General features: G+C 38.3%; 1 protein-coding gene across 1 annotated transcript in view; it reads left to right on the forward strand.

The window, feature by feature from the left end:
• Window positions 1-13,984, forward strand: part of CCDC18 (coiled-coil domain containing 18) — a 162,639-nt gene that overhangs the window by 138,555 nt on the left and 10,100 nt on the right. Inside the window, exons 21-26 of the mRNA XM_007936123.1 lie at window positions 1,118-1,841; window positions 1,930-2,054; window positions 3,397-3,517; window positions 4,358-4,561; window positions 6,322-6,459; window positions 7,927-8,127. Coding sequence (XP_007934314.1) covers window positions 1,118-1,841; window positions 1,930-2,054; window positions 3,397-3,517; window positions 4,358-4,561; window positions 6,322-6,459; window positions 7,927-8,127 — 1,513 coding nt within the window. The remainder of the gene's footprint in view (window positions 1-1,117; window positions 1,842-1,929; window positions 2,055-3,396; window positions 3,518-4,357; window positions 4,562-6,321; window positions 6,460-7,926; window positions 8,128-13,984) is intronic.

Genomic DNA, 13,984 nt, shown 5'->3' on the forward strand with positions numbered 1-13,984 from the left:
CTCCTTTTTTTTGGTATTTTCACGCAAATTCTTCTGCCAGTTGGGGTTTAGTCCAATTCTGCATCCTTTCCTTCAAGGCTCAGGGGTCCAAGGTTATCTTCTGTGTCTGTGTTAATTGGTTTCCCTTTTCTTTGTTGAAGAGGGTCTGTGCAATCCTTCTGCCTAGTCCGCCATCTTGCCCCCTATCCGATTACAAGCTTTTAAGACTCCATCCCAGTTGCTACTCACCAAAGTAGGATGTAGAACAATGTTTTTGAGCACTATGTTATGCCAATTGAGTTTAATGTCCCCCACAACCGTGGTCCTGAGCCCACAAGTCCAATAAGTCACTCAGGGTGGTTGTCTGTGCATAAGAAGTTATCATAACTTTGTTCTGTTAGTTTTATTTATATGGACATTCTTACAGCATATACAAATACATATGTAGAAATATCATCTGCCAGCCGTATATATTGTCCTGGGTATATTCCCTTTTGCCTAGAAATACCTGATCATTCAGCCCGTCTACCCATCTACCTGTTTACCTATAGATTATTGTTTGTTATCACTGATAATGCAGTATTGTATATGTAAAAGGGTTTATCTTTGTTGTGTGCATCTCTATGTCTTCCTTAGTGTTTCTGTGTTGGTCACTTGACATTTGCTCTATTTTAAATACTGCACTCAACTTTAAAATTTTAGCACTTTGGAAAAGCCGCGGCGAGAAGTTTGATGGAGCTTCACTGGCAGCCGCTCTATAGGCTATTGGGCGGGCGAGCCAGGCCACGGCCCAGGCAGGGCTGAGGCCATGGAGCCACTGCTGCCGGGCTAGCGAGATCCAGCCCCACCAGGCCTGTGAGAATGGTGGGCTACGCGCGCTGCCCAGGCGTCACCCCACTGTCCTGAGCCTGCAGCCTCATCATTCCGGACAACTTTGGCTACAGAAAGGGAAAAGACGCTAAGGATGTTCTACAGGAGCCCATGAGATGCGCTTTCCAGGTGATGAGCTAGAAGAACCTGAGGAGGTGAACCCCTTCTCCTTTAAAGCCAAGGACCTCGGCCTGGCCAACAAAGACACAGCCAACAGTAGGCTTTAGTCCAAGGAGGCCTTGAGACACACTCTGGAACTTGAATATAGCTCCCCAAGCACCCAGACTGTCGGGTATGGCCATGCACAGCCTTTCTTCAAGGACCCAACGGGGGCTGGCGACCTCCTGAATGAGGACGAGGATGAAGAAGGCACTTGGACTGGGGCCTACCTACTGTCCGTGGTGGAGCAGTCACATAGCCTGAGGGCTGCTGCCAGCACATCACCCTGCAGCACCTACATGTCCTTTTTCTCCAACCCGTTGGAGCTGGCAGGACCCGAGTCTCTGCCCCCGTGGACTCTGAGTGACGCGGACTCCCAGGCTCCTCCACCATCCCCACTGAGTGGTCCCAACCCAGACTTTGTAGACCATGGAGAGTCTCTGGGAGACAGGCACCATCAGACGCTGCAGATAAGTTACGAAGCACTGAAAGATGAAAATTCTAAGCTGAGTGAGGTTCAGAGCTTCTCTGAAACTCAGACTGAAATGGTGAGGACGCTAGAACGGAAACTGGAAGCCAAGATGTCCAAGGAGGAGCGTGACTACCGTGACCCGGAATCTGTGGTCCAGCAGGTGGAGCAGAGCCTGGAGTTGATGACCAAGCAGGCTGTGAAGGTGGAAAGTAACGTCCTAAAGCTGAAACAGGAAGTCAGTCTGCTCCAGGCACAGGTCTCCAACTTCAAGCATGAGAATGAAGCCCTGCGGTGTGGCCAGGGTGCCAGCCTGACCGTGGTGAAGCAGCACACTGACATGGCCTTGCAGAATCTCCGAATGGTCATCAACAGTGCACACACATCCATAAAGCAGCTGATGTCTGGAGCTGAAACGCTGAATCTTGTTGCAGAAATCCTTAAATCCATAGACAGAATTTCTGAGATTAAAGATGACAAGGAAGAGGAGAAGCAGCCCTGAAGCCACACGGACGCCCAAGCACCCTGCTTCTTTGTCCAGAAACGTAGCCGCAGCTTTTGATGTGCGGTCTTCACCGTAATAAAGATGTTTGTTGTGCAGCGCTGACTTCTTGACCCTAGGCAACATGGTCATCCTCACGCACTCAGGTTTCCTGCTGTGCAGGCAGGCATGTGTGGGGTCTGCCCCGCAGATTGCCTGGCACCTGCCAGCGGGCTGCACCATCTTACAGGCAAGAAAGCTTTGTTGGAGGACTTTTCCTCAATACCAGTGGTTTTCTATGAGGTTACTAACCATGACATAGCGGTTCTGTCACCGCACCTTCTGTTCTCTCCCTGGAACACTATTGTGAGGAATCCTGGTTGGTTGACTTTGACTAGTAAGCAGAGAACAAGAATCAGTAAGCCCTGGTAAGATGACGGGCCTGGGGGTTCATGCTTCTCTCTGTCCCTTGGTGCTTCCTCCGGCCTGGCAGTCCCCTGCAGCCTGGCTGTCACTCTGGCACCTGTAGCTCTAGGCTGGAGGCCCCTTGGTGCATACCGCCATCCCGTCTCCTTCAGGGTCCATCCACGGACACTCATGTGGCGAGCTGTATAAACCACCTGTGTGGCCTTTTACATTCCACAAGCTGTGGGGCTGGGGGTATCAGTCCACTTTCCCCATGTCGTTTGTTCAGTGAGGTTCAAGATTCAGGGACCTGACAAGTACAGTGCCTTCGGGTTAGTGTGTGGTCCTCACGGTGTCTCCCTGGCACTTTCCACCCTGGGAAGGGCTTGCTGTGCAGTGCACCCGTTGGCTGCTTTGCAACAGGGACTGTTTGTTTTTTGACGTTTCCCTTCCCTCTCCTGTTTGAGTGGACTGCTTTCCTATTTAATAAACCAAGGTTCCTACAAAAAAAAAAAAAAAAATTAGCACTTTGATGTGTTTAACTGACTGCTGGATTGATTATCCAGCTCCCCCGCTGAAATATAAATTGCACATGGCTGCCACTTTGTCTCCTTTGTTCTTGCTGTATCCTCATCATTTATGGAACAGTACATATCACCTAGTAAAAATCAATAAATATTTGTTAAATTATATTTATAAATCAAGCAGGATCTCTGAGGCTAAGTTCTGACTCCAGTGAGAAGAATTGTCACTGGCCCAGTCATTTCAAGTTCCCTAAATAAGCACTGACTGAAAATATTTGCATGATACTTGTATTAATATGTAACATAGTTGGACCCTGAATGCCTGTTTCAGTAATCAGGGCCCTAGTAATTTGTACTGTTGTCATCCCTGAACTCAAGTGCCATAACCTGTGCAAACCAGTGCAGGGAAATTAAAATCACCCATTTCTGATGCCAAATAGATAACAAATAATCCCACACTACATACTAGCTGCATCCTATGGAACTCTCAGCTTCCCTTCTCTATTCAGTTCAGACCCCAGCACCCTTCTTTCTCTTACACCTATCCTTCTGGTACTAGCCATAAGCTCAGGAATCCACATGACTTCCTCCACTTCAGACAAGCTGTCCACCAGTACTCCTTTGGGTCCCGTAATTTGCTGGAATAGCTCACAGACTTCAACATACTTACTACAAATTTATTACAAACAGAAAGGATAGAAATGAAGAAATGCATAGGTTGAGGTCTGGGAGGAATGACAGCATGGAGTTTCTACATCCTAAAGAAAGATGTGCTACCCTCTGAACCTCCATGTTCAGGGCTCTTACCAGCTTCACCACATGGCTGTGATAAGTTTGTGTCATGCTCTGTGAGGCTTAGTCAGCACCCTCCAGGTGGTCCCACTTGGTGTGGTCAGCCCCCATTCATTAGCCTATGGTGTTGGTACAGCTTGAAAGAACTGGGAAGAAGGCCAAATTGCTTTATACAAGATGATTCCACACTTTACACTTAACATCTAACCTACCTCTGTGACATCTAACCAACTTCTGTGACTGTTTTACCTTAGCAGAGAATAAGGTCATGATCTTAATCTAGCTATGTAAAGTATTATTGGGTTTTGCCAGTATATTCTTCATCTTTGACATAGATGGTCACATGTTAACTTCTTTTTCCCTTATATTATGTATACTGTCATAAATATTACATTCTAAATGATAAAGGATTATCATTTAGTCAGCTTGCATATGTTAAAATCATGCAAAAGAGGTGAATAAGAGTTCGAGATTGATACAGTACTTTTGTCATTTTCTTCTCACAGAAGTATAAAACATTTTCTGAATATCAGTTTCATACTGGGTGATACTTCATTGTATAAGTTTTATAGGGGTTTAGTTGGGAGGGATAAGTTCACATATTAAAAGAGAAATCAGAATAAGAAACAGGTTATAACATTGCATTTTGAAACATACAAATAAGCTTTTTGTTTTCAGGTTATTAAAGAGCAGGAACAATACATTGCAACTCAATATAAGGACACTGTTGATTTGGGGCAAGAATTGACTCTAACCCGGGAGCAGTTGCAGAACTCTCATACGGAAATGGTGGAGGCGCGTCGTCAACAAGTACAAGGACAGAGAGAAATAGAAAGGCTCTCAAGTGAACTGGAAGAAATAAAGCAACTCTCTAAAGAGAAAGTAATTCCTATTCTAAATAATTTTATTAAAATATTAATAATTTTAACATTCACTTTTTTGAACTGTGAAATACAATTCTTGCATAAATTACCTGCATTATATTTAGCCTAATTTTGTCATGTAATTAGGAAGTATCTCAGAACTGAAATTTGGCCAAACTAGTTTTCAATAAATTAATTTATAAAGCATTTTAGACTTCTAAGTGAGTTTAAAGTATCACTTGAAGAAAATATTGCTAATACGTTTTTTTGAGTAAAACATTTTATACTTATAGCCACTCTTATAAATGAAAACTTATAATTTAAATGTGTAACTATGAAAATCGTGGTCTAGGACCACTGGGAAGGTAAAGTGCTTTTAAAAAGCAAGAGCACTAATACTAATTTTATTTCTTCAGTGATTGGTAGAAAGTTAACAACTTGGCTTAAAAATATTTAGATTGGTGTACTTAAGTTAATACTTAGACTTTCAGACAAATAATCCTTATTGGTACCCTAGAGAAGGTCTAGTACATTTGCTGCTCCCTAGGCTAAGGCACTTGACTGCTAACCGGAGGGCTGGTGGTTCCAACCCACCAGCCACTCCCTGGAAGGAAGATGGGGCAATCTACTTCCGTAGTGATACTGCCTCGGAAATCCAAGGAGGGGTCTCTGTGGGTCAGGTCTGACTAAATGGCACACAACAACATTATGGTACCAATTCAGTATAGAAATTGAAGTAAAATATTTTTACCTATGTTGCTATTCATGCTTCTGTGTGGTTAAACTAACAAAGAGAATATAAGGAATTTTTATTAGAGATATATTGGGTACTTGGAGTGTACTAGGAAAAGGAAAACTGTCTTACTTTTATTTCTGCTCTTATCAGTAGTATCTAAGTTTAATTTAATTAATTTTATCGGATAATAAAAACAGATGAGTCAGTATGGAATTACTAAAAGTGATGTATTTTTAAAAAGATTATATTTTAACCCAAAACTCTAAATATACATTCATGTATAGTCTTTTGATTTGGGACCAAAACCTTGGCTCTTTGTTTATGGATCCTTTGATTAGAATTCTTCCTACTCAGAGGTCAAATAACCATGTTTACATTCCATCATCTATAGTTTCTGATTTTAGTTTCTTTAAAAAGGGAGAATTAAACCATTTGTGAATCAATCAGACTATGACACCTCTTATAATTTTTATGAGATTTCCCACAGTATTTTACAGCTATCTTGAGTGCTTCTAATTGGGTAGCGGATTTTTATGATTCACTTTCATTAAGTTATTCTAAGCCATATAATATAATTTTCATATAGAAATAGCTTTCTTTTTGTGTGCAATTCCATCAGTATATATAATATACAATAAAATTACATAATTACAAGCACAACTAGCATAAATAGGTTTGGATAACAATACAACTGATTGTTGACAAGCAAACAACATATCTGGTGAGCAGAAGTGCACAGGCATACCTAAATGTAGACTGTTTTCTGGCAGAGTTCAGCCTGCTGTGGTCATTAAGTTTTTTCCATAGGAAACACTGGTTAATGAACTTATATTATGATGGCAAGTATCTATGAATATTTTCCCATTTAGGAGTCTCTTTAAATGTCTAGATTTTAAAGTATATAATTTAAAAAGTAAGTTAAAATTGTATTTGTGCTTATATAATGTAAATTCTTAAATTGTTTCTATTATGCATTGAATAGGTTTAGCTGTAATTACTAAATAAACAAGTTATATAGCCTTTACTCAATATTTTATTTTAAGGAAGTTCGTGGAAACCATTTAGCTGAAGAATTGGGGGCTTCTCAAGTACGTGAAGCTCAGTTAGAAGCAAGAATGCAAGCAGAAATCAAGAAATTGTCAGCAGAAGTAGGCTCTCTCAAAGAAGCCTATCATCGTGAGGTAATAAATAAATGAATAAATACATTCCATTAACCCCCACTAAAGTAGATTGACCTATGTGGACAAAAGTCTACCTTTAAAGTGTTCATAATAGTGGTCTTCATTTCTGGTAGCCTAAACATAGCTTTCTCTTCATAGCCAGTGAGCTAATATACTATGGAATTAAGGGCTTAAAATTCTGAGCCAGGCAGACTGGTTTCAAATCCCAGCTTATTACTGATCAGTTGTATAACCTTGAGCAAGTAATTTAAACTCTCTATCAAAAACTGATTTAATAATACTGTCTATCTCATAGGACTATGGTGATGATAAAACAAGTTAATGTATATAAAGTTCTTAAACTAGAGCCTGGCCCCTCCTCCTCTTTTTCCTCCTCCTCGTTATCATCATTATAAAATATAATGTGCCAAAAACTAACCAGAAATATTTAATTACTGAGATAAGCAATTTCATGTGATGTGAATCTATAATGCTTTGGAATTTCCAATATTTTTTCTGATATTGGGTCAGACAGGTATTACTAAGGTATTACTAGAACCTGATCCTTTCCTTTTCATAATCTATCAATACATCCTCTATCACTCATTTGCCAGTTTGTCATACTGTGGTGGCTTGTTTGTTGCTGTGAGGCTGGAAGTTGTGTCACTGGTGTTTCCAATATCAACATGGTGACCCATGGTAGACAGGTTTCAGTGGAACCTCCAGACTAAGCCATCAACTGCTGAGTAAATTGGCCAGTGGAAACCATATGAATAGCAGTGAAACACTGTCTCATGTATTACTGGAAAATTTTATGAATAGCTGTGAAACATTGTCTGATATAGTGCCTAAAGATGAACCCCTCAGGTCAGAAGCCCCTCAAAATATGACTGGGGAGGAACTGTCACCTCAAAGTAAGGTCAGCCTTAATGATGTGGATGGAATAAAGCTTTCAGGATCTTCCTTTGTAGATGGGGTATGACTCAAAATGGGAAGAAACAGCTGCAAACATTCATTAATAATTGGAATGTGGAATGTACAAAATATAAATCTAGGAAAATTACAGTTGTCAAAAGTGAAACTGAACACATAAAGATCAATATCCTAGGCATCAGTGAGTGAAATGGACTGGTATTAGCCATTTTAAATTAGACAAACATATGGTTTACTGTGCAAATGCCTTAGGCACTATGTTACCAGAGTTCCTAATAGTTGTTTAGTTTTCCCCAATTATCTCAAATATCTTTATTTGTTCAAAGCAAGATCCAAATCTATTTAGATTTGGTTAACTGTTCTTAAATTTAAGACAATAGTTTCCTTCTACCTGTTTTCTCTTGTATTTTATTTGTTGAGAAATTAAATGTTTATAATGGTACATAGAATTACTTTCTTTTAAGAAAAGCAAGTGGAAAGGCTTAGGTTATTGTTGAAACTAACTCCTCCCTATTTTATTTCTTATTTTCCTTTTCTAATTTTGGACCTGTGTAGATGCTTTCACATCAAGAAAACCATGCAAAGTGGAGGATGTCTGCTGACTCTCAAAAAACTTCTGTTCAGCAATTAAATGAACAGTTAGAGAAGGCAAAACTGGAATTAGAAGATGCTCAGGACACTGTAAGCAATTTGCATCAACAAGTTCAAGACAGGAATGAAGTGATTGAAGCTGCAAATGAAGCATTACTTATTAAAGTAAGTGAATATATACAAGTACATGAAACAAATATATGAAAAAGTAAATTTATGACTTATTTTTCCTGTCCTTGTTCTTTGTAGAGAAATATATGACCAGCTATTGACCTCTTTGAATAAAAAGCACTGTATTTAGAAGGCACTGAATTTGGGAAGTATTAAGGTGATATACATCATACTACCACAGAAGAAATAATTTATAAACATTCTCATACAAACTTCTCAAACTATAATTTTTACTTTGTTGTTTTTAGGTGCCATTGATTCAGTTTCAACTCATAGCAATCCTATATGTAACAGAATGAAACAGCACCCTGTCCTGTGCCATCCTTGAGCCCATTATTGCAGCCACGATGTCAGTCCATCTCTTTGAGGGGCTTCCCCTTTTTCATTGACTGTCTACTTTACCAAACAAGATATCCTTCTCAAGGAATTGGTCCCTCCTGGTAACATGACCAAATTATGAAAGATGAAATCTAGCTGTTCTTGCTTCTAAGGAACATTCTGGCTGCACTTCTTCCAAGACAGAATTGCTCATTTTTATGGCCAAAATCAAAAACCAAAACCCACTGCCATAGAGTTGATTCCAACTTATAGTGACCCCTTAGAACAAAGAAGAACTACCCCATTGGGTTTCCAAGGCTATAAATCTTTCTGGAACAGACTATCTCATCGTTCTCCTATGGAGTGGCAAGTGGGTTTCAAATGTTAACCTTTTAAGTTAGTAGTCAAATGCTTTAACTACTATGCCACCAAAGTTCCCTGTTCTTATGGGAGTCCATGGTATATTCCCTATTCTTTGTCAACACCATAAGTCAAAGGCATCAATTCTTCTGTCGTTTCCTTATTCATTGTCCAGCTTTCATATGCATATAAGGCTATTAAAAAGACAAAGGCTTGGGTCAGGTACACTTTAGTCTTCAAAGTGACATCTTTGCTCTTTATCCCTTTGAAGAGGACTTTTGCAGCAGATTTGCCCAATGCAATACATCATTTGATTTCTTGCCTGCTGCTTCCATGGGTGTTGATTGTGGATCCAATGAAATGAATTCCTTGATAACTTCAGTCTTTTCTCTTTTTCATGATGTTGTTTGTTGGTCCAATTGTATTTTGTTTTCTTTTTGTTGAAGTATAATCCATCCTAAATGCTGTGTTCTTAATCTTCATCAGTAAGTGCTTCAAGTCTTCTTCACTTTCAGCAGGTAAGATTTTGTCATTTGTATATCACAGGTTGTTAATGAGTTTACTGCTACTCCTGATGCCACGTTCTTCTTCATGTAGTCCAGCTTCTTAGATTATCTGCCTAGCATACAGATTGAATAAATATGGTGAAAGGATACAACCCTGGTGCATATCCTTCGTGATTTTAAACCGTGCAGTATCTCCTTGTTTTGTTCAAATGACAGCCTCCTAGTCTATGTACAGGTTCCTCATGAGCACAGTTGAATATTCTGGAACCCATTCTTCTCATTATTGTCCATAATTTGTTATGATCCACATAGTCATATGCCTTTGCATAGTCAATAAAACACAGGTAAACATCATTCTGGTATTCTTTGGTCTCAGCAAAGATCTATCTGACATCAGCAATAATATCCCTCGTTCAGTGTCTTCTTCTGAATCTGGCTTGAATTTCTGACAGTTCCCTGCTGATACACTGCTACAGCCGTTTTTGAATTACTTTCAGCAAAATTTTACTTGTGTGTACTATCAATGATATTCAGTATTTTACACATTCTGTTAGTTCTTTGGAATGGGCACAGTTATGGAACTCTTTCAATCGTTTGATCAGGTAACTGAATTTCTTGGCATAAATGGGGGCGCACTTCTAGCCTTGCATCTGTTTGTTGAAACATCTCAGTAGGTATTCCATTAGTTCCTGGAGCCTAGCTTTTCACCAGTGCCTGCAGTACAGCTTGGACTTCTTCCTTCAGTACCATTGGTTCTTGATTATATGCTGCCTCCTGAAAAGGTTGAATGTCAACCAGTTCTTTTTGGTACAGTGACTGTATATTCCTCCCATCTTCATTTGGTGCTTCCTGCATCATTCAATATTTTTCCCTTAGAATCCTTCAGTATTATAGCTCAAGGCTTTTTTCTTCTGTTCTTTCAGCTTGAGAAATGCTGAATGTGTTCTTCCCTTTCTGAACTCCAGGTGTTTGCTCATTTCATTTTAATTCTTCACTTTGTCTTCTCGAGCTGCCCTTCAAAATCTCCTGCTCATCTGTTTTACTTCAACATTTCTTTCATTTACTTTAGCTACTCTACTTTCAGGAGCAAGTTTCAGAGTCTCTTCTGACATCCATTTTGGTATTTTTAAAGACCTTTTGCTTTCTTCATGTATGATGTCCTTGATGTCATGCCACAACTTGACTAGTCTTCAGTCATTGGTGTTCAGTGTGTCAAATCTGTTCTTCAGATGGTTTCTAAATTCAGGTGGGCTTTACTCAAGGTTGTATTTTGGTTCTTGTGGACTTTTTTCAAGTTTCTTCAGCTTCAGTTGAAACTTCCATAAAGTAATGTTTACTTTGGCAGTTTTATATTTAATGCACCTTACAAGTAGAAGCATTTTTGAAAATTAAAACATTTCCTTTAAAAATCATAAAGTAGTAATTACAAGGTTGTATTCAGATTTGTTTTTTACTAGATTTGAATATAGATACATTTTTTTATGTAGCCCTTATTGCTATTTACTCACTCACTCTTGTTGATCATGGCAGTTTTTTCTGGAATTTGGAATTAATATCAGTGTTGATGCAGAGAGATTAAAATTGTAACATTAATTCAGAGCTGCCAGTATATATGGTAAATGTTGTCAGCCAAGACCTTACAAAAGTACAAATAAACTCAGTGGTAGTCATGAAGCAATAATTGATTTTATAGTTAGCAGAAGGAAGACTGGGCAGTCTGCTTCTGTAGGGATACTGCCTCAGAAACCCAAGGAGGGGTTGCTATGAGTCGGGACCGACTTGACAGCAGTGAGTGAGTAAGAGTGATAGCTAGTGGAAGTTAATGAAAAACAGTCAAATAATATCTCAGAAATATTTATTCTCATTATTACACTGAAGATTTAAATTCCTTTACTAACAAAGTTGATATTCACAGTATTGGAGAAAAGCCAAATAGACATAATCTAAAATTATATTTAGGTTGATCATTCTATTTGTGCTTTTACTGAAACATGAACATACCTAGTATTTTGGGGATTTACATTTATACAAAATTACAAAGCTTCAAAACTTCGTTGTGAAAAATTTACCCTAAAAATTTAAGTGATTTACAGTCCTGTTTAAACTCTTCTAGAAGACAGAGAAGGAAAGAGTACCCCCTAATTGATTTTCTGAAATAAACATAACCCTGATCCCCAAACTAGACAAGGACACCATAAGAAAGCTACAGGCCAATATCTGTTATGAATAGAGATGCAAAAATCCTCAACAAAATACTGTTGAACAGAATCCAGTAACATGTTAAAAGAATCATACACTATGACCAAGTGGGATTTATTCCTGGAATTCAGGGATGCTGCAGCTTTAGAAAATTAATCAATGTAATACATCACATCAGTAGAACAGAGGAAAAGAACCACATGATCATCTCTATGGATGCAGAAAAAGCATTTAATAAAATTTCTTGGTGAAACCTAAAAGATATTTGGAAAAGAAGGGAAATTCCTCAGTATGATTCAGGACATAAATGAAAAGCCAACAGCCAACATTATACTTAATGGAGAAAGACTGATAGATTTTCTCTTGAAGTGAGGAACAAAACAAGGATGCCTGCTATCACCACTTCTATTCAATATTATATAAGTCCTAGCCAGAGCACAAGACGAGAAAAAGAAAGAAAAAATATCCAGATTGGAAAATAAAAAATAAAATTCTCTCTTTTAGTGGATGATATGAGTACCAAAGACTCCACAAGAAAACTTGCGGCGCTAATAGTGGAATTTGGCAAAGTTGCAGGGTACAAGATCAACAAACAAAAAGCAGTTGGATTTGTATACACCACCCATGAGAAATATGAGACTAGGGAAACAATTCCATTTACAGCAGCATGTAAGCAAATAAAATAACCAGAAATAAACCGAAACAGGGATGTGAAGAAATTCTATGATGACACTGTAAAACACAGCTGAAAGAAATTAAGGAAGACTTACATAAATAGAAAGATGTTCCATGTCCATGGATTGAAAGACTTAATATTGTTAAGATATCACTACTACCAAAGTGATCTATAGATTTAATGCAATCACAATAAAAATTCCAGTGGAATAGAATTGAGAGTTCAGAAATAAACTTATACATCTATGGTCAGCTGATTTTTTTCCAACCTTCTTTACAGAAATAGAAAAAAAAATCTTCAGATTTATGTGGAATGACAGAAGGCCTTAAATAGCTAAAACAATGTTAAAACGGAAGTACAAAATAGGATTCACATTTCCTGATTTTAAAACATAATATACTGTTGTTAGGTGCTGTCGAATTGGTTCTGACTCATTGTGACTCTACTAGAACAGAACAAAACACTGCCTGGTCCTGTGCCATCCTCACGATTGCTGTTTGAGCTCACTTTTGCAGCCGCTGTGTCATACCATCTCACTGAGGATCTTCCTCTTTTTTGATGACCCTCTACTTTAACAAGCATGATGTCCCTTCTCCAGGAACTGGTTCTTCCTGATAACATGTCCAAAGTACATGAGATGAAGTCTCACCATCCTTTCTTCTAAGGAGCAATCTGGCCTTCTTCCAAGATAGATTTGTTTGTTCTTCTGGGATACATGTTATAATATTTATTCTTCACCAACACTGTAAAAGTCATCAATTCTTTCTCAGTCTTCCTTGTTTATTGTCTAGCTTTCACATATGTATGAGGCAGTTGAAAATAACATTGGTTGGGTCAGGCACATCTTAGTCTTCAAAGTGACATCTTTGCTTTTTAATACTTTACAGAGATTTTTTGCATCAGATTTCCCCAAAGCAATATGTCATTTTATTTCTTGACTGTTGCTTCCATAGCGTTGCTTATTGGTCCAAGTGAAATGAAATCCTTGAGAATGTACCCTACAGCTATAGTAATCAAAACAGCTTCCTACTGGTACAACAATAGACACATAAACCAGTGGAATAGAATTAAGAATACAGAAATAAACCCACACATTTATTTAAAAAAAAAAAAACCTCACTGCCGTCAAGTTGGATCCGACTCTTAGATACCCCTCCTTGGGTTTCCTAGGCAGTATTACTATGGAAGTGGATTACCCAGTCTTCCTTCTATGGAGTGGCTGGTAGGTTTGAACCTCCAGCCTTCTGGTGAGCAGTCAGATGCCTTAGGCACTATGCCACCAGAGCTCCCACATATCTGTAATCAGCTGATTTTTTGCAAGAGCACTAAGTCCATTCAATGGAGAAAGAAGAGTCTCTTCAATAAATGGTGCTGGGAAAATGAATTTCCACATGCAGAAAAAAGAAATAGGATCCACACCTCACATCATACTCAAAAACAAATTCAAAATGGATTAAGGACCTAAATGTGAAAACTGAAATCATAAAATTCTTAGAAGAACAAGCAGGGCCAATGTTGTCGAGCCTAGCTTTCAACAATGGATCATTTAATATAATAAAAACACAAAGAGGAAAAGACTGAATATAAATAAATGGAACCTCATTAAAAAAAAAACAAAAAACAAAAAACTTTTGTTCATCAAAATAGTTTGCCAAAAGAGTGAAAAGTCAAGCTACTGAATTGGAGAATATCTTCAGAAACCATATATCTGAGAAGAATGTAATAACCAAAATATATTTACATATACATATATATATATATATATATATATACACACACACACATATATATA

Source organism: Orycteropus afer, unplaced genomic scaffold (assembly GCF_000298275.1).
Source record: "Orycteropus afer afer isolate SDZICR_OR568_19922 unplaced genomic scaffold, OryAfe1.0 scaffold00033, whole genome shotgun sequence".
Classification (NCBI taxonomy): Eukaryota; Metazoa; Chordata; class Mammalia; order Tubulidentata; family Orycteropodidae; genus Orycteropus; species Orycteropus afer.